This window comes from Phaseolus vulgaris, chromosome 2, assembly GCF_000499845.2.
Source record: "Phaseolus vulgaris cultivar G19833 chromosome 2, P. vulgaris v2.0, whole genome shotgun sequence".
Lineage (NCBI taxonomy): Eukaryota > Viridiplantae > Streptophyta > Magnoliopsida > Fabales > Fabaceae > Phaseolus > Phaseolus vulgaris.
In genome coordinates this window covers 42,594,023-42,614,747 of record NC_023758.2, presented here as the reverse complement: position 1 = coordinate 42,614,747, position 20,725 = coordinate 42,594,023, and the positions used below count along the sequence as shown (strand labels likewise).

The window sequence follows — 20,725 nt, the reverse complement described above, 5'->3', positions numbered from 1 at the left end:
ATGCCGATGTTCAATTTAGTTAGAACACCAAAATCTTAAGTGCATCAGTGAAATTAGTGTCAGAATGTGAGTTGAGGAAATTCCTGTGATTGATTGTCTTTTTATAAGCCTTTATGCGCTTGACCCTTTGATATTGATTTTTCAAGCTTTAATGAGACATATTGTAGGATCGTGTCATAAAATCAGAACATTCACGCAATATAATTAAGAATATCGTGTAAGTAAATCAAGAATATCGTGTAACTAAATCAGAACATTTACGCAATATAATATAATTAGGAATATTGTGTAATTAAGAATATTGTGTAAGTAAATCAGAACATGAGATAATTATTGACATTGTATACTGCCAAATCACGTATTCTCTAGCTAGGGGTTTCGATGGCTGGTTCTTCCTGCACCTCCATATCTTCTTCTCTTACCTCCATAGATTTTCGTATTTTCAAAAATATCCCTCTGTAACATTCCGAATTACATAATCCGGAAGTCATTTTTTAAATTTGTAATTAGCTTTAGAATTATATAATCCGAAACTCTTTTTTCAGATGCATGATTACTTTCCGGATTATATAATCCAGAAGTTTTTTTTAACTTCCGGATTATGTAATCCAGAAGTCTTTTTTCAAATGCGTTTCCGAATTACATAATCTGGAAATTATTCTATGGAGATAGCACAAGAAGGATAAAAATGTATTTTCATATTGTGTATGGAGGTGCCAGAAGGTGCAGGAAGAAACAGTCGGCTTCGATGCATCAGGCCTAGATCAATAATGTCTCATGCTGGCCCAGTTGGCATCGGTCGGTCGACCCAACACCGGGTATGCTCCCGGGATGGTACAATTACTTTTTTCTTCCGTGGTGAGTTGCAAAGAACATAAATGAAATTTACTTAGATTGTGTTATTTTACCTTGTTATCTTTGTTATGTGTAAAAAATGCGTGGTTTTTAGTGATATTTAATGATATTTTCAAGTGAGCATCCATGTACAAAGGAGAAAAGAAAGACGAACATCAATATTTAATTATGTATTAAATTGATTTTCGTTATTAATATTTAATTTTTTTCTTAAAATTTATTAATACAAAACATATTGTATTAATGACTGTGTGAATATGCGTGCAAGAAAGTTGACTCTTGATGTAACGTGTTAAAGAGACAAAAGATTCCGTGTGAGTCACAGCCATGTAGTTTTTTTTGTTTTTTCTTCACAAAGAACATTCAAAGATAAACCAATTCTGTGTTTCCTTTTAAAAAAAAAATAGAAAAATTCTATCTTGTTCTGCATTATATTGAAACGGTTCAATTTAAATAATTTTCATTTTTTAACAAAATATAACAGCACGTTTTAAACATCAAATAAATTAAAAATTCATACATATATAACACTATATTCAAAATTTATCAACATTTAAAATGATTTGAATTTTTTAAATTAATTAGTTACAACTCATTCTTTTAATGTCTTTTAAGATTACGTTACAGGAATCTAAAAATATAATGATTTTGAGTTCATTTAAAACATCCTAATTTTTTTTGTAAAGGCTAAACATATAATAAAAAATATGATTAAAATTCTAAAAGTATATATAAAAAAACTTTTTATAATTTAAACAAATAAAAAAGAAGAAAGAGCAAAAAACAATTACTTTAACATTTAAAGTTAAATAAATGATAAGATGACAATTTTGTTGGTAAGAAACGTTGGAGATCTGACAAATTCCGAGTTTATCCATAGTTGCTTCAAAGCCACGTTTGGATAACGACCATCACCAATCCAACATAAAAATCAACCAAACACCCCCTTAAGCCCCACCACATTCCTCGTCCTTTAACAACAACAATACCAACAACTTTTTCCTTCTTCTCTCCAATTCCTCCAAACCAAAATGCAAATTTCAAACTCCAAACCCAACTCCGACTCCGAGCCAGCCTCCGAAGCAGAGCGGAGAATTCGAAGGCTGACCCTGCACCTGAACCCCGTCGCCTGCGTGGCGGCGGAGCAGTTGGAGATGGCAGCGTGCGGCGGGCGAGGGAAGCTGAGCGTGGACACGCCATCTCTGTCGAGTTACATACGAGGTAAGCACTGGGACATTCAGGAGAAGGTGCTCGATTACTTCAACGCCAATCCGCACCTTCAAACGCCCGTTGAGATCTCGAAAGACGAACATCGAGAGTTGTGCATGAAGCAGTTAACGGGACTCGTCAGAGAAGCGGGGATTCGACCCCTCCGTTACGTGGTCAACGAGCCCGCCAAGTACTTCGCCATCTTGGAAGCAGTTGGAAGTGTTGACATGTCGCTCGGGATCAAGATGGGGGTCCAGTACAGGTAACTCACTGCTTTCGCTAATGTCAAATGGAATGAGTCTATTTTTCATTCATGTTAGTGTGCATGTTTTTGTTGACTACTCTTCTTGCGCAGTCTTTGGGGTGGTTCTGTTCTCAATTTGGGGACAAAGAAGCATAAGGACAAGTACTTTGATGGGATTGATAACTTGGACTACCCCGGTTGTTTTGCTATGACCGAGCTTCACCATGGTAATGCCATCTTTTTCTTTATGTCGGTGAAGTTGTTGACTACTGTAATTGTGTGCTTTGTTTTTTCATTCCATTGGTTTGGTTAGTGTCACTGACTCGTGATGATGGAGTGAACTTATGAGGACACTGTTGAACTTGTAACTCGTAGTAAAGAAATGTAGCCATCAATTTAGGGTAGAGAGGCTTGATTGATATGAGAGAAGGTTTTTGTGTTTACAAATAATTTTAAAATGTTTACAACAATTTCTATGGACAGATAAAACACAGGGATTTGTACAGAAGCATTTATAACAGGGACTCTGTTTACTCTTTTACATATCTTTAAAACTAAGTAATAAAAGTGAAAACAATATTTAATTTTGTAATTATTTGTGAATACTAAGAAATAAAAATATAAACTGCTAAATGTAAGATGTCACTGAACCCTATTTGATATAATCTAACAAATGGCAGTTTTCATGTATGTTCAATTGCCAGTAAAGTGAGTTCAAGTCTTTAACCAACAACCCTTGCTTCCTTAGTTAGATTGTTTTCCATTCCCAACTTAAACTACTTTGGATTGTGAGTCTTTTTTTTTCCTTGGAATTTTACTCAAACATGCTACCACCACAGGTACACATTTCTAAATTGCTTACCTTTTTGTGCTTTTAAAAGGTTCAAATGTGCAGGGCCTCCAAACTGTTGCCACCTTTGATGTAATCACTGATGAATTTATCATTGACACACCAAATGATGGTGCCATCAAATGGTGGATTGGTAATGCTGCAGTGCATGGAAAGTTTGCCACTGTTTTCGCTAGGTTGAAATTACCCACTTATGACACCAAAGGAGTTACTGACATGGGTGTCCATGCTTTCATAGTTCCAATAAGGGATATGAAGACCCATCAACCACTCCCTGGGATTGAGATACATGATTGTGGCCATAAAGTTGGCCTCAATGGTGTGGATAATGGAGCATTGAGATTCCGCTCGGTAAGAATTCCTCGAGACAATCTTCTAAACCGTTTTGGAGATGTCTCCCGTGATGGAAAATACACAAGTAGTCTTCCTACAGTTAATAAGCGATTTGGTGCAACTCTAGGTGAACTTGTTGGTGGTAGGGTAGGTCTTGCATATTCTTCAGTAAGTGTCCTGAAGGTTGCGGCCACAATTGCCATCAGATATTCTCTACTTCGTCAGCAATTTGGACCTCCAAACCAACCTGAAGTTAGTATTCTTGATTACCAGTCTCAACAGCACAAGCTTATGCCAATGCTTGCTTCAACGTATGCTTTTTATTTTGCAACAACAACTTTGGTGGAGAAATACTCTCAAATGAAAAAAACTAATGATGAAGAATTAGTTGCAGATGTCCATGCTCTATCAGCCGGTCTAAAGGCTTATATAACATCCTATACTGCAAAGTCACTCAGCATCTGTAGGGAAGCCTGTGGAGGTCATGGTTATGCTGCTGTAAACCGGTTTGGTATTTTGAGGAACGATCATGACATTTTTCAGACATTTGAAGGAGACAACACAGTTCTGCTTCAACAGGTTTTTTTACCAAAGCCTAACTCTCACTTTTAATATTTAATACCCCCTTACCTTTGTAATTAGGCTTATTGGTATGTTTAATCAGATAACCAACATAAAATAGGAAATAATGGTCTTAAAATTCATTCATTTAAATCTGGGACTATGTTTGTTGCTTCCCATATAAAAAAGATATTTGCACTCTTCTGCACCTCTGTGCTGTAGGGAATTGTGAACAAAGCTGAATTGGGATTTTGCTCAAATACCTGAACAATAAATAAAGGCGAGTTGCAGCTGGTTGGGCCTTATTTTCGCTCAGATAATAATAACCAGCCTACATGGGGGAAGTCAGGAATTAGATTAGGGTGACCAACTTAAAATATCATAACTTAAAAAGAACAATTAAATTTTGATATTCATTATATATGAATAAAATTTAATAAATTTTCTAATGTACACACTAAATATATAATTATATTGAGTATATGAGATAGTAACTAATCAGTGTGAGTAGTACATAGGTGCAACACCCAATGGCTAATGGAAAGAAAATACAAGAAAGTAGAAGTATTAGCAACAACCCTCTCAAAACAAAATACAAACATGGCATCCCTTATTTTCGAAAAAGAGATGAAATGTATAAAATACAAGACCATCAATAAGCCACTTATCTTTCAATGTCAATAAGAAGGACCCATATTAATTTTTATACATGTATAGTAATTGAATTTCTAAATGTTGGGGTGGTTGTGGCTCCCTTCGGCCATCCCACTCGCTCCGCCCGAGTCTACGTTTATAAGTAGTTTGTTGGTATGTTTTAATCAGATATCCAATTTGGAAAGAAGGGCCTTAGAACTCGGTCATTTAAATCAGTGTCTGTGTTTGGTTGGTGCCTCCCGTATAACAAATGTATTTACTGTCTTCTACACTATAGCAGTTAGATTTAGCAAAATGAGAATGCAGTTGTGTTTGGTGGAACCTATTGTGATAATGGTATGTGATGTGTTCTTTGAATTTCAAATTTTCAAATGTAAACTGTTTTCTTTTAAAATCTATAAAATTAAAATTAATATAAATATTAAATTTTAACTCATAAATTAGCAGAATAGAAAATGCCAGAAAAAAGATGAGCAAGGATTTTCAGGAGAGAATAGGCACACCTCTTTAACTGTCAAGTATTATATTTCATCTGCAGTTTTCCTTTGATCAGATCATGTATCACTTTTGCAACAGAACTGAATTAAGTTGATACAGTGAATTTCCAGTATTGTACTCATTATTTTTTTGATATCTATCAAATTTAGTTGGAGAGCACCCAAAGCATTTACTTCACCCTAAAAGATTAGCTATTAAGGGGGAGAACCGCATACTACAATGAGCATCCCATTCTGCTCAATGTGTGACCTAAACACCCCATAATATCCAAGTTCCTATCAATGAACAAAGCCTCTTCGAAATTTTGCTCAAATAAAAGAACAATAAAGGGAAGTTGCAGCTGGTTGGAATTATTTGCAACTGGTTTGCCCTTACTTTGGATTGAATACCACTTTAACCTTGTTCGGTCATTTGCATTCTTCTGATGTTAACTATTGCTAAAGCTTTTCCGGGTCTTGCTTTTGTTAGTCTCCAAATGAAAATGCCAAAGCAATCTAATAAAATAATCCATTGAGTTATTTGATTGCTGGTAGAAAGATATTTTTGCACCATCACTTTAAATAGATCTTGTTCTAGGACAAATCTCCTTGTAGATCAAGGTGACAGAAGCTAGGGCGTTCAAATTGTGTTCTCTCTTAAAAAGTAAGATGATAAAAACCTACCTTTGGCCCGTGATCCCCCTTATTTATCCTACCAAACCAGCCAGTCCAGACTGACATATTCAGGCTACAGACATTACACCATATACTCTATTGTGCCAAGATCCCTCATATTCGTTCTGTGTATATTAGATATTGGGCCAGCGTCATGCTTCCTGAGATCTTGATTGACAGTTTGATCCTTAACTATCGGATAGAGGTGTCGTGATATCCGACCTTTGTAATAGTTGCTAGTTGCAAAGGATTCTAAGTTATTGACTCTGGATCGGATCAGTAACATATCCCAAGTAGAGTGCGTAGCCTCAAGTGCTGCCAAGCATGACAAGGCTACAATTGATGGATAGGGTCAGTATCCAATCCTGGGAAAGGTACACAGTTCTCTAGTCTCAAGTGTGAAACACAATGAGAGTACAAGCAATGGATGGGATCCCGGGGAGGGTACAAGTTCATACTTAAAACCGCGAGGAATTATGGAAAAGCTTAACCTTTGTCTGATGGCAACTGTAGCTTTACATCTCTAAGGCCATGCACTATGCATTTTGTTTGGTTTTGTTGTTCTTGTATTGGAAGCACGTTAACTGATATGTTTGTATTTTTCCTTTACAAATAAAGGTTGCAGCTGATCTTTTGAAACAATACAAGGGAAAGTTCACAGGAGGAACTTTGGCTGTGACATGGAACTACTTGAGAGAATCCATGAATACTTATCTGTCACAGCCAAATCCGGTTACTTCTCGGTGGGAAGGCGGAGATCATTTACGAGATCCTAAATTTCAATTGGATGCCTTCAGAGTGAGTATTATCTTCATTCCTTGACTAATGACTAAACATTGTTCATGCTGACACAAGTAAATCAACAATTTATATTGACTTTTACTCTGCAGTATCGAACATCTAGATTACTTCAAAGTGTTGCTGTACGACTCCGAAAGCATTCTAAATCCCTTGGGGAGTTTGGTGCATGGAATAGATGTTTAAATCACCTTTTGACACTTGCAGAGTCACATATTGAATCAGTCATCCTTGCTAAATTTATTGAAGCCGTGCAGAGGTGCTTTCGTAGTTCCTTGTACTTGTGTATTATCTCCTTTGTATACTTAGTTTGTGCGTTTTATCCAATTTTATCTTGACCTATATATGTGCCAGCTGTCCCGATCCAAGCTCGCAAGCTGCTCTGAAGCTCGTGTGTGATCTTTATGCTCTGGATCGAATATGGAATGACATTGGAACCTATCGAAATGTTGACTATGTGGCTCCTAACAAAGCTAAGGTATAGACAAATCTCCTTGAAATAAAATTGGTGTAATGTTTTGAAAAAGAAATTAATGCTCAAGTGACACAAATTAATGATCGGTTTCTAGTTTTCCTAACAGCTCAGAAACCCTTAATATGAATGGTGTAATAACCACTACGGGGAACCGTTCTAAAAAGGCAAGAATAACTAGTAAAAACCTACGTGCAGAGTACTAGGTCTGCTAGGGACAAAAGTGAATGATGTTCATGAAAATTTGAATAACCTTCGTTAGAAACCTTGAATGACATTTTTATCCAATAATGGGCAATGTCGCTCATTGTTTAACTACTTAAGCACTTTTTTTTAACTTCATTTCTTACCCGTGAGAAATTTCAATAATAAGGAAAATAAGATTTGGGATATGAAGATTTCATGTCGATACACTTTTTTCCCTCTCGCTCTACAAAACATAAATCAATAATGAGCGTGAGCTGGCTTTGTTAAAAAGTTTTGGTCTTTGGCAATCACTTTTAAACCTTAAGATAACAGTAGTGCATTTGTCTGAGGATGGATATGCAAGGACCTTGCCTTTTTTTACGCTGTAATTTTATTATTGGATATTGAAGTTTTTTCATTTCACAGGCTATCCATAAACTTGCGGAGTATCTTAGTTTTCAAGTGAGGAATGTTGCAAGGGAACTTGTGGATGCATTTGATCTTCCGGATCATGTTACACGGGCCCCTATTGCCAAGCGCTCAGGAGCTTACTCTCAGTACACACAATATGTGGGATTTTAATAACGAAGGGCGCAAAAAGATTCATATTTTCTTTTGGGAATTACACTATAATTCTTTTGGCCCAGTGTTAAAATTGTGGCATACCAGTGGTTGCTCGTCACCAAGATCGCCATACTCTGCACAGCCATAAGTGAAGCGTCATGCAATGAAGTTTCAGTTGAAGATTAGATTATCTGTGGAAATAAAAAATGATTGTATATAGATATTTATAAAGGTATAGTTGATTTTGTGTCAATTTTATGTGTAAAAAGAAATTAATTTATAAATAATAAATCAACGTCGACACCAAAGTAATGAGAATTTAATCAATTACGCTGTCATGCCAATGGATGCAGTTTCAATGATCCACATGCATGGAAAAAAAATAAAAATGGAGGATAGTGTCTCGAACACCCCCAGCTAAGTACCACAAGATTCTACTAACAAAAACAAGACAGGCTTTGCTAGTCATCATCATAACATGTACTGAAAGCTCAGTTACAGACACTAACACCTCTTTTTCATCTCAAATTTCTTTTTCCAACAGGCTCATGATCATGTGTTTATAATTGTTTTTGGACGTTTTCCAATTATATAAATTAATGTCAAGCAAGCACAGCAGAAAATTTTCATATACTTGAAAATTAAACTTTCTCAGCCCTGATAATTCTGCAATTATGATATGCATTTCGAGCAGCTTCACTTTTTTGCCTGGTATCTTCATACATTTTCAATGATGCCTCAGAAAATTTCGTAAGTCGATCAAGAACCTTGGTTAATCTTGCATGAATACAGCTCAAATTTGCGGACTCATCTTCATTATCTTCATTAGTTTTGCTCTCGGTTTCTGCAGTTCTTGCATTTGTAGAATCCTGTTTCCTGAGAAGTTGGTCATTGTGCTGCTCGGTCCGCAGGTGAAGATCGGACAAAAAGTTTATGATTGCCTCACTCAGTTCTTCAGAGGGTAAAGCCTTGATCCCAGCAGACCAGTCCCGACAAAGGACAAATATAGGCGGTGCCAGAAGTCTGCGAGGGGAGAACGGTCTTCTGCTCTTGGAACGTTCCCTTGGTAACAGTATACAGTTTTGCAGCCATGCATTGAGAGCTTCCACATATGAAGTGAGGCTGTTAATCCAGTTAGCAAAACTCAGACCAAACAACTCAACTTCTTCTAGAAGCCGGCTCATTATCTCTCGGCGCACTTCTCCTTGCAACAATGTTCCTGTTGAGCTCCTTGAATGATATGCCAGGGAGATGGTGATGTACTGTGCATGATGACATTCCAGCATGGCCTTCCACATTCTGATCAATCTGCACAACCAGTAGTTTCTCAAGTCATTAGTGGTTATAGGCTCATAGCTTTAACACTCAACTGGCAAGGAATAGTTGTTTAAAATTAGCAGATAGTAAATTTCAACAATAATATCATGTAAAATCCAGAACCTCTAACTCACCCTTCTGTTAATTCCAAAAGTTGTGGGAGCAATTCTTCATCCCTCATTCTCTCAATTCGTTTAGATATTGAATCAACAGAATATATAGCCACTCTTAACCGTGAATGCAGATCCTTCACAACTGACCGGGTCTTGTCAATCACATGAGAGCCTTGATCTTTTGCAAATTGATGCCTAAGCTGGTGACATTTTCGATCGTACTCCTTCATGATGGATTCACTAGCCTGCAGACAGACAATAAGTGGTCAAAAGTATCAAGGAATAAAGACACAAAACAGGTGCAATACACTTAACAAGCACACACATTGCACACATTGATGACAAAATAATAACTCTCGTCCCCTTGAAAGGAATCATTTGGAGAGAAAGGAATAACGGCGTATTTGGGCTAGTATCAGTTATTTATCTGTCAAACGGTTTGAGTAAATTACAGGCGACACTTACTTTGATTATTGTTGACAAATTGCATGAACCCACCCGAGAATTTGAATTGAAGTAGTGAGGTATTATTTAAGGTAAATATTACTAAGATTTGATTCAAATGGAGAATGCAGTAATTTTCTGCTACAATAGTTTAACAACGTTATTTTTAATTTCTACACCAGATTCCCAATGAATAATGAATGAAAAGAAAATCTTTATACAACTTGTTTTGTATGCAGTTCTCTACAACACCATAAGATATATACAAAATTAGCCCTGAAATGAGAATAAGCACAGCAAATTAACATTATGTTGGTTATGCATTTTCAAATACCAGAAGTAGGCTAGGCATTATCTGCCCAAGAATTTCCAAGGAACATGGGATCATAATTTTTCATGTCTTAAACCCAATCATTTAATAACCAGCATCTCAAAGATAACCACAGATTATGGTTTCAATGTGGCCTCTGCTATAGGCATAAATGTCCAAGGAACTCGGATGTAATCGACTCACTCACTGGATATTATGAAGATATTAGATTCCAATTGCTTAATATGTAAATTAGCATATTCATATATCAGGCAGCGTCAGGTTTATCCATTTAAGCCACAATTTAATGTGAATACTTCATTGTTTTCACCATAGTCCCTTGACTATTAGTTTCTATGCAACTTGTAATACCTTTACTTCATCATAGAGTTTTCGCTCCCATGCATATAGTCTGTCAAGGGTGGAAGAATGACTTCCAGCAATCATGCAGACTTCTTCAACAAAGTCACTTCCACTATCATCAATATCTTCCTTTGATTTTGTAGCCAAAGCATTCCTAGATGAGGATGACCGAGAAGATGCTGTCCTTTTCCAACTTATAATTTTTTGGGCAGGTTCTGCAAAAAAAAGAATCGTTATTCCATAAATATTAATCTTTAAAGAATCAAACTTTGACATTCAACCGAAACAGTGACCTCACAGTTAAATAGTAAAAACTAGCCAAGAAAAAATTTGAGAAATATTGAACTTAAAAAGATAGATTGTTTCAAATACAAAACAATACTGTATGCCACTTTATTCTCAAACTCATTACACAGTAAAACCTTAAGCCAACATGGCTTACCTTTACTGCTAACCATTATTTATTAATTGACAAAATTTAAACCTCACGAATTGAAAGGGACTTTACTGCAGGTTGGTTCAGACAAAAAGTACCTTAATCCAAGATGTAAGAACTAAGAAACCATATTCATCACCAATATTACAACATTCAGAAAATTGAGAATCTAACAGTTTGTGACATCCAGAAGAGTTTCATTTCATTTGTTAGGAGATGGAGAAACTAACAAGAGCTAATCAAGCATCTAGAAATCTTCAAGAGAGTAACAAACCTAACCCAAAGAATAATTAGCAAACCCAAATCATGAAGGATTTAATATTTAGGACTAAATCAGACTATATTAGTCACTAATCGGTGTCTAATTACAGAATCAACACAACTTACCCTGGAAAACAGGGGAAGCCTTTCCACCGCAACAAACAGGCTGGAAAGCTGACAGCATAGCCACAGTAGATGATTTCACTAACAGAAGACAGCAGCAGATTAGTAATAATAAAGAAGACTAACCAGTTGTATCTTGCACTACCAGATACAAAATTCACACGAAGTTTAGCATCCGGAAAACAGAATATCATATCAAGAAATTACCTTTTGCTTCAGAATATCCCACCTTGATCTTGTTTGCTTCTAACAACCTCAAGACCTCCCTACCAGATTCGGAAGCTCGAATGAACCGATGCTCTATATCCTTTATGCTAGAGAGAAAATCTTTAGCTCTGTGGGTGATGAACTCTGAAGGATCCTCTCTTTCTGTGCACACATTTTTTCCAACCATGTTCTTCTCCTTCTTTGAACTGGATCTTCCACCAGCACCCTTGTGTGCAACAACCGGGCTTACTTCACCGGCAACACTTGGCAACTCTATCTCTTCCACTTCTCCATCAACCATTTGTTTGCCACCTTCAACTCCTCTTGAAACAATTGAATGATCAAGGTAGGGTGCATAACAATTGCCACCCTCATTTCCCATTGCATCACTGCTGAACTTTCCAAACTTCTCATCCAGATTAGGTTGCATCATGCAATGCCCATCTGAACCAATATGTAACCATTGATCTCCATTTTCTTCATCCCTACACTCTCTGGACTCACTGCAATGCACCGCAAACCTGAAGCTCTCACTATCCTCCCCCGGATCAAAGAAATCCCAAGATGCACCTGACTCAGGAGGAGGTGGTGGAGGTGGAGGCATTGGAACCACAGTGGATTCATCATCCAAATAGTTGATGTTTCCACAAGCATTGACAGTAACAGTAACAGCAGCACTACCCCCTGACCTCATGTAACTGAGAGTGGTGGCCACAGGTGGCGAAAGAGGACTCTCATTGTGCAAAGGTGACTCCGAAACCTCAACCTCAGCAACATGTGAAGGTGATGGAGAAGGGTAACTAGTTTGAGAAGGGGTTTTGTCAGATATAGACAGAGATGACTCTACCACTACATCTGCCTCAGCATACCTACGGAGAGCAGTGCCAACATTTCGAAGAGATTGAATGTACGAAACATGTGCAGCTGCTAAAGCATACCTTGAATCAATAGCTACCTTGATGAACCGTTTTCTTTCCCTGCACAAACTCAAAGCTTCATTCTTTTCTGCTCTTGAGTTCGTAGCACCCATTTCCCCCCTTTTATCAGATTAGATTACATCTATTCACTGATCATTCATAGAAAAGGCTGTATTTTGACAACCCTCACCACAATCCATGAATATTTCTTCATAGCTCCACATTCATAATCTCACACCACATTGGAAAAGGCCCACTTTAAAAAAATTTAAACAAAACAACCCAATGAGGATGAAAACTAAGATATCATCACCTTTCACCTCGACAGCTGGAAAAGCAAAACCTCCTTGGTCAAAATGTGATCTTTATTATATTTCAGACAGCGGTGAACAGAGAAGCAGTGAGCACCCAGGTTGCATGGTGATGCAGCAACTGTGGAAATGAGAGGTCTTAGGGTAGTAGGAAAGGGACAAGACCCTTTGTTAGAGGCAGGTAAGGAAAAGAAAGAGAATTGGTGGTGGTAAAGTTATTAAGCTAGTTTCTGAGAGACAGAGAAAATGAGGGTAGGTAAAAGTCATCAAAATAAAGGCTTCAAGGGAAACCTGAAGCGTAGCAGTGTGTGGTGGTAGTTTATGAGTATGTATGAAATAAGCTTGTAGCAGGGATTCTGCAGAGAAGGCCCGGGCAATGAGCAAGGAGCATTGTGCAGTGCAGAGATGGAAAAAAGTTGGAAAAAGAGAAACAAACAAAAATGGTGAACCACTTCCAGTAATTCTGCAGCAGTTATTACTCAGATCCAGTGGGTCACAAGAGCTGGTCTGGAATTTAAAAATAAATAAATTCAACTGCAACAGTATATATTTATTAAAACATTTTTATTTAAAAAAATAAAGCCACACAATATAACATACTTAAAGTAAAATAAAATTTATTGAAAAAATCTTTAAAATAAGTTACACAGTGAAACGCACTTCAAATAAAATGAAATTTCTTACCCTAACACAAAAAAATATGATTTATTAACTAATGATATCACATCACTAATAAAGTAATTTATACTTAATTTATTTTAATAAAAATAATAAACTTTAAATAATTTATGATTTTTATTTTTTATTTACTCTTAACTATAAACCCATACAAAATATTATTTTTTATTCTTAAATTTTACAGTATCAACTAAAAAATTTTAGACAATGCTCAAATTTGTTTTTTTTAAGGAACTCCTGTACCTAAGTGATTGGATATGCTGCAGATAACTTTTCTACCACACTCATGAACCTCGGTCCCTGTGTTTGCTTTCACTTTTCTAACTTTTCATTCATTACATTGAAAAAAAATACTAATACTAATAATAGTGACAGTAATATATTTTAATAATAATATATAAGAACTTTGTAAAATATACAGTTTCAATTTAGACATAGAGTAAAATATACTTTAATGATAATATATAAGAACTTGTCAGTAAGGAACTTGAAAAACGGAAGTTCTGTTTCTTCCTCCACCCCCACTTTTTTCTTCCTGCACCGCCAAAGACGAAATCACCCTCATTAGTTTCTAAAATTCCAAACATATCCCTAATCTAAAAAAGCCCTAAACTCAAGGCAGTGTTGATGTTCTGATTTTTACGCGCGCAATTTTCTTCCTCTTCCATAGCAGCGGCGACACCTCCACATTCCTCTTCCTCTTCCTCTTCTCCTTTGAATCTCACACAATCATTTTTTGTGAGGCTTCTTCTTCCTTCTCTTGGTAAAGGCAAGTAAATTTCTCTGTTTTCGGATTTAGACATCCGTTTTTTCCATGGATTTATGTTTCCGTAATCATTTTTTCACATTCCGAACTGATGCATCCGATAAAATCCTGAATTTATGATTTCGGGAATGTTCCGGATTTCGGGATCCGGTAAGCTTTTGAATTTATGGATCCGGTAAGCTACCAAATTTTTGGATCCGTTATTGTATCGGATTGATGTGTCCGGACTAATGAGTTGTTGTTTGTGTTTGTGTTACTCGAATTACTAAACAACAATTGTATTGGGTCAAGGTTTTGTAGTGTTTTGCTTAGTATTATATAGTATTGTACTCTCACTTGAGTGGGCTTGGCTATATTTATGATTAATTTTGTATGCTAGTTAACTTTATTATTGGTTTCATGTTGATTATGAAACCTAACCTTGTGTAAATTAAAGAATATGACTGAATATCGTAGTTTTCTCCCAACTAAGTCTTAGTGAATCTTTGGATAATGTGTGCAAACATACTTTTGAAAGTCAACATCATGCAACTAGGGGTGAATATTGGTGACTAAATGAATATTGGTGACTTTGAATGGTGTAATTGAACAAAAATGGTGAAGACTAGGGGTGGAGGTTCACAAGGTGATCGTCTACGTCCCACAGCCTCTGTTAGAAGAAGACATGTGAATGAAGATGAAGAACATGTTGAACATGAAGATGAAGAACATGTTGAACATGAAGATGCAGAACATGTTGAACCTGAAGAAGCTGAACCCCAAATGGAGGTGAAGGATGAAGACACACCTGAAGTAAAAGATGAAGGTTATCCCAGAGGTCCACGGGATAGGACACTGTTGACAGGTTATGAAGCCCATGTGGCCATGCAATTATGAAATGGTGTGGTAAGTAAATATGTTGTAATATGATACTTGTTCCCTGTTAATTTGATATGATTTGCGTTGATTAAATTGTATATTTTATATGATTTTGGTTGGTTAAATTAGGATGGAGGAGAGTTAAAATTGGTGTCTCATGGCCGAAAAATGAATAAGATGGGTGCTCCTCATCCTCGGATACTACCTGCAGTGGAGTTGTCAGGTTTAGCTGCACTTGTCGGGGCAAGCTATGACACGATAGACAAAAGACTGTTGTGTGCCTTTGTAGAAAGGTGGCACCCAGAGACAAATTCATTTCATCTGCCTGTAGGTGAGTTGACCATTACATTGGATTATGTGTCGAATTTGTTGCACCTCCCAATTATGGGGCAATTCTACACGTATCCGAGCTTGGATGCAGCTGCGGCAACCGATTTGCTTGTTGATTCACTTCGTGTAGATCGGGGAGTAGCAGCTGTTGAGACTCGTCATTGTAGGGGTGGACATGTGCGTCTAAGCTGGTTGAGGGAGATGTATGAGGACGCATGTACCAGGAGACAATGGACTATTGCTGCACGGGCATATTTGCTACACCTAGTAGGTTGCACCATCTTTGCATATAAGAGTGCTACGTCGGTTAGTGTATCCTACTTGGTATTATTTGTAGATTTAAGGCACAGCGGAGGATACTCGTGGGCAACAGCTACTTTAACCCACATGTATGAGCAGTTGGGAGATGGTTCATATGCAAATACTAGACAGTTAGCTGGGTATGTCACGTTATTTTCATCATGGATATATGAGCACTTTCCGAGTATTGGGCACTGACAGCTTCAGGATGACTATGTTGAGGATCAGCCGCGGTGTATGAAATATGTGGTCGGGAGTAGGTTGTCCACACTTGCCTCAGTTCGGATGCAATTAGATAGCCTTTGTGTAGGTGTTGTTCAATGGATGTCCTGTGAAGAGCATAGAGCGGTGCGTCCTTTTGAGTGGATTTCATTATTTGCAGGGTACATTCGGTTGAGGGGTTGTAGGCAAATGCATTTGCCTGAACGTGTACTCAGACAGTTTGGATATATACAATGTATCCCTAGTCACCCAACCACCGTTCCTCATGGCGATCCATCCACATCTGATATCGACCATCGATGGTTAGATTTTAATGCTAACCTCGTACAGGGTGCAGTATTAGCAGCTGATGTTGGAACCTGTGTTCCTGCATATTTGGAGTGGTTTCGGTCTATATCACACCCATATATCATCCAGATGGCTGAGGATAATCGACCTCCGGTGATTACCCATAATGGACGACGTCAGGGCGGGAATGATACTATCTCTGAGCATCCCGCAGTGGTAAGAACTTATTACTTGCTTATTTAAATAATACATGCTCAATTGCAATTAATGTAATTTGTTTATAATTATAGGGTCTTTGTAGAAGAATAGCATCCACCTTGCAGTTGATTATAGATGATGGTCATCTAACCGAGTATTCACCTGCATGGGAAGGGACACAAACAGCCTTGATGCTAGCCCGATCAGCCACTGAGGACATGTCTGTGTATGTCCGCAGACGACGACACGGGCGATGATGATCATCATCATTTTAGTTGTTGTTATGTTTTGTAATTTCGTGAACAAAGACTTAGTTTACAATTATTTTTTAATTTGATGAATGAACACTTTGGTTATGAAATTAGACAATTCTTCTTCCGCATTTATGATAGTCAGAATGTTAACATATTCATTTGTCAATACAATTACAACTATAAATATCGTCTAATGGACATAATTTGTGTAAACATTTGCATCCGACTAATATAATATGAACACCATGTTTTGGCAATTGGATAACAATAAGTAGACCATAAAATATCTGTTGGTGGAATTGGGAAACCTTCTTGCAATTGAACCTGTTAAAAATTGTAAGCAATGTCATTAATTATGTTTTTCTATGATTCATAAAATTCATTGATAATGAAGTTTAACAAACCTGAACAAAATGATTTCCATGAACATGTCCAATACAGATGATGCGGTGATGCTTAAAATCTGTTGGAGGTTGGGATCTTAATGGAAAAATAGTCAATGAATGTTTAAGAGATAAACACACAACAATCACATTATATCGATTTGCAATAACGTATCCCATATTTGGTATTGTCATCCACTTATCTGTATTTATCTGCAAACAGAAGAAAATGTAACAAGTTAATCCACTTATCTGCAAACAAAAGAAAATGTAACATCATTCATAATTAATACAATTACCATGTGGTCAACTAGAAGTGAATTTTTCAAAAATTCATATCGTTCATCCCCGTCAAACAAATCAATATATTCTTGACGCCATTGACAAAGTTCTTTATGCAAGTTCATGCGTACAATAGCCCAGGACTCCTCTCCCATACCCAATAATGCACCAACAGCACGATAGCCACAATGACCGTCAGCCTTAACATCAACAATATCAACAATGTAAGGATGAATTCCCACCGGAAATTGTTGTAGCATTGGTATTGATTTGGTCGGAGGAGTCTCCGAAATAAATCCCTTGCTACATTTCAAACTAGATGAACTATCATGTTGTGAAAGAATGGCATCAACATGTTCAAAGTAAGAAGGAATTCGCTTCGTTGATTTACCAAATTTACTTTGACGCCCTTTTAGTGCACCTTTTGTTTTGACTTTCTCCCTTGGTGGACATAAATATGTGTTATCTGGATAGGCAATCTCACGTAATTTGGCTTTGATGTTAATCTTACCAGCCATGTCAACCTCATTGAACCGATTCATAATGACAACCCACTCTTGTTGGATGGACAACTCTGCTGAAGTATCATCACTTGAAATACCTAAAAAGCTTAATCGTGTCCAAATGAGATGCACTGATTGCAATGGTATGCTACCCACACCAAAGGAAGCCAATTACACAACAACAAGGAAGGCAATGAGTAGATCTGATGGTGCACCCACTACGAGATTTATCTAAACCAACATATTCAACTCGATCACTCTCTTCTGCAATATACTGCAAGGCATATTTCGATACGAAGCCAAGCAATTTCTTATATCTTGTTACATTGAAGACATGACTCACTACATGCAAACTCTTTTCAAATGAAGATTTAATTGCATTATGTTGCAAAATGATCATCTTATTAATGGATTCCCAAAAAAAGCATAAGTCCCCCATTGACGTCTCAAGGATCCTCTTTAAACTCCAATGTGCAGCCTCAACCCTGTTACTTGTCATGTTGCCTAAGTGCATGACTTTATCCGTCCAAGCCTTAACAAACTTTTCTTTATGTGGATTTAACCAAGTACTAATAACATATTCAGTAAATATAGGCCATGGTGAACAAACAACATTAAGTGCCTCAACACGATGCTCATAAGACTCTACATTTTCACAATCAACAATTGCTCCCCAAGATTCCATCACTTGATCCCATGCCTCTTTTGGATGAACAATCATTTTACATTTAGCTTTAACATTTTTATCAATGTGAAAACGACATAACAAATTAGCAGTTTCGGAAAACACAACATTTATTGCATTCATTAGAGCAATATCTCTATCACTAACCACAACCTTCGGGTATGAATCAAATCTCAAAAACAAACCTTTCAGCTTCTCAAGGGCCCATACAAAGTTATGATGACGTTCTGATGCGAGTAACATAAATACAGCACTGAAGGTCAATCCCGTCGAGGTTACACCAACAACTTCAAACAAGGGCATCCTATACCTATTAGTTTTATAGGTATTGTCCATCATCAATACAATGTTAAAGACATTCAATAACTTCACTGAATCAGGGTGTGTTCAAAATAAATCTTGCACAACATTCGTCCCTTCTTCAAACCTAGACCAATGGACATACATATCACGCTCAAGTAACATCATCAATTGTTGCATTTCAGTTCTATCACCTCGTACTGATTTTTTGTACATATATCGTGCATTATAAACTTGTTTTATTGTGCTCACATTTTTCTCATTATGCTCTTTCATTGTCAGCAAAATATTTCTAGGCTTCACCGAACTGTCTGTCATGTCCATAAGCATTGACTTCTCACTACATGTGAACCTACCAACATATGGATGATCAACCAATGTATTTGCCAACTCATGATTATGAGACCCACAGATTAATTTCAATATCCACCCTTCACCACTCTTTACTGGATACCCTCGTAATCTGAAAGGACAAGCACATTTCCTAATTCCACTCTCAATAACCTGTAAATCCTTCTTATATCGTCTGTATTGACCTCCTCTCTCACAACCTAATAATACAAATGTTTTCCTTCCTCGTTGGCCAGTTGAAGTATCCGATCTCAATATCACAATACAAAAACCAATGTCAAACGCAACTTTTCTAACCCACTTTAGGAGCTCATCCCGAGTACGAAATACCTACAAAAGTTATCATAACAAATTATTTACTAATTAACAAACAACTTAAACATACTTTACAAACTTAACTTTACCTCATTTGTAGTAAACGCATCTGTACATTCATATCCCTTCGATTTAGATAATGACTTCTCAATATCATCATCATCCCACACATTCACACCATCATATAATTCTTGTTCAAAATCTTCACTACTGTCCATGCTTCTACGAATAAAAAAAAATGAAACAAAATTATTGCATTCCGGATCCATGAATCCATAAGTTAAAAAAATCATTTCGGATCCAACAATCCTTAATTCAAAAAGACTATTCCGGATTCAGGAATCCATAACACAAAAAAACAATTCTGGATTCATAAATCCATAATGCAAGTGACGCATTCCGGATTCATGAATTCATAACACAAAATACAATTTTGGATTCATAAATACATAATGCAAGTGATGCATTCCAGATTTATGAATCCATAACACAAAATACAATACCGGATCAAACCATATGTAATGAAATTTAAGCTTTCGGATTCATAAATCTGGAGAACAACATATTATGACATTTTACCTTCCGAAACACCCCCTCATCTGAAACACATAATTTAATTAATTTCGGATGCATGAATCTGGAATATATTACCGGATCCTGATATCCGGTAATCCCAAAATTTCCATAACCACCGTGCTCCTTAAAAAAAACCTTAAATCTTACCTCTATAACTCAAACAACACTTCGACAACGTTGTGTACTCCTCCTCCTAGCTCCTAACAATTATGAAGAACCTCCACAACAGTTGATACCCAAGGATGAACATGAGCAGTGACTGTGGAAGGGCTGAACGTTGCCCTTTTCAAATTATTGCTCAAGGTTAATGTTGGAATATTTAAAATTGTGGGGGTGAAGGAAGAAAAACATGGGAGTTGCAGGAAGAAGAAGCCTATTTTTTTTATAGTATATTAATATTTAGATACTAATTTAAAACTGATATATTTTTCATATTTTCAGAGAATAAATAAACAACCATGTCTTTTTGTTTTATTATGAAAAATATAATTTTATGTTAAAATATTTACGTATTGATCATTATAATTTTGATTTTATATAATTTATACGTCTATTCCTACACTGTAAACTTCATTATGAAATTTAATAGTTTCACTCTTCTTAAGTAATCTAACACCACACATATAATTTATATGATTCAAAGTATTCTTATATAATTAGAAATAGATTTGATATATTTAAAAATATTTATTTACTGTAAAATTTAATCATATAAAACATTTTTATCTGATAATGAAATAAGTATTTATTCCATGCA

The 20,725-nt window shown here is 36.5% G+C and overlaps 3 protein-coding genes and 1 long non-coding RNA gene across 4 annotated transcripts; 2 read left to right on the top strand and 2 right to left on the bottom strand.

Moving 5' to 3' along the window:
• The first annotated feature begins 1,687 nt into the window (after nt 1–1,687).
• LOC137812304 (acyl-coenzyme A oxidase 2, peroxisomal-like) lies at nt 1,688–8,185 on the top strand. Its single transcript, XM_068614233.1, has 7 exons — nt 1,688–2,326; nt 2,420–2,535; nt 3,190–4,070; nt 6,476–6,655; nt 6,748–6,914; nt 7,010–7,133; nt 7,740–8,185. The coding sequence occupies exons 1-7, from the start codon at nt 1,887–1,889 to the stop codon at nt 7,893–7,895; spliced, it is 2,064 nt and encodes a 687-aa protein (XP_068470334.1). The 5' UTR covers nt 1,688–1,886; the 3' UTR covers nt 7,896–8,185.
• Nucleotide 8,186: 1 nt separating this feature from the next.
• LOC137812303 (protein ALTERED PHOSPHATE STARVATION RESPONSE 1) lies at nt 8,187–13,176 on the bottom strand. The gene is made up of 5 exons (XM_068614231.1): nt 11,452–13,176; nt 11,248–11,325; nt 10,434–10,639; nt 9,329–9,552; nt 8,187–9,185 (listed from the first exon to the last, which is right to left on the bottom strand). The coding sequence occupies exons 1-5, from the start codon at nt 12,479–12,481 to the stop codon at nt 8,519–8,521; spliced, it is 2,205 nt and encodes a 734-aa protein (XP_068470332.1). The 5' UTR covers nt 12,482–13,176; the 3' UTR covers nt 8,187–8,518.
• A 1,555-nt stretch (nt 13,177–14,731) lies between these two features.
• On the top strand, nt 14,732–16,701 carry LOC137812302 (uncharacterized). The gene is made up of 3 exons (XR_011081246.1): nt 14,732–15,008; nt 15,111–16,337; nt 16,412–16,701. It is a non-coding gene; the product is annotated as an uncharacterized lncRNA (long non-coding RNA).
• A 49-nt stretch (nt 16,702–16,750) lies between these two features.
• Nucleotides 16,751–19,610, bottom strand: LOC137809510 (uncharacterized). Its single transcript, XM_068610618.1, has 6 exons — nt 19,482–19,610; nt 18,872–19,407; nt 17,964–18,736; nt 17,256–17,839; nt 16,978–17,169; nt 16,751–16,897 (listed from the first exon to the last, which is right to left on the bottom strand). The coding sequence occupies exons 1-6, from the start codon at nt 19,608–19,610 to the stop codon at nt 16,751–16,753; spliced, it is 2,361 nt and encodes a 786-aa protein (XP_068466719.1).
• Nucleotides 19,611–20,725: the final 1,115 nt, after the last annotated feature.

Coding starts and splice junctions, on each gene's coding strand:
- LOC137812304 (XM_068614233.1), top strand. CDS start 1,887: ATGCAAATTTCAAACTCCAAACCCAACTCCGACTCCGAGCCAGCCTCC. Junction 4,071..6,475: donor ACACAGTTCTGCTTCAACAG/GTTTTTTTACCA, acceptor TTACAAATAAAG/GTTGCAGCTGATCTTTTGAA. Junction 7,134..7,739: donor TGGCTCCTAACAAAGCTAAG/GTATAGACAAAT, acceptor TTCATTTCACAG/GCTATCCATAAACTTGCGGA.
- LOC137812303 (XM_068614231.1), bottom strand. CDS start 12,481: ATGGGTGCTACGAACTCAAGAGCAGAAAAGAATGAAGCTTTGAGTTTG. Junction 9,553..10,433: donor AACTCTATGATGAAGTAAAG/GTATTACAAGTT, acceptor GTCTGTCTGCAG/GCTAGTGAATCCATCATGAA. Junction 9,186..9,328: donor CTTTTGGAATTAACAGAAGG/GTGAGTTAGAGG, acceptor CTGGTTGTGCAG/ATTGATCAGAATGTGGAAGG.
- LOC137809510 (XM_068610618.1), bottom strand. CDS start 19,610: ATGGACAGTAGTGAAGATTTTGAACAAGAATTATATGATGGTGTGAAT. Junction 19,408..19,481: donor ATGCGTTTACTACAAATGAG/GTAAAGTTAAGT, acceptor TAACTTTTGTAG/GTATTTCGTACTCGGGATGA. Junction 17,840..17,963: donor TGTTGGTTTAGATAAATCTC/GTAGTGGGTGCA, acceptor TAAGCTTTTTAG/GTATTTCAAGTGATGATACT.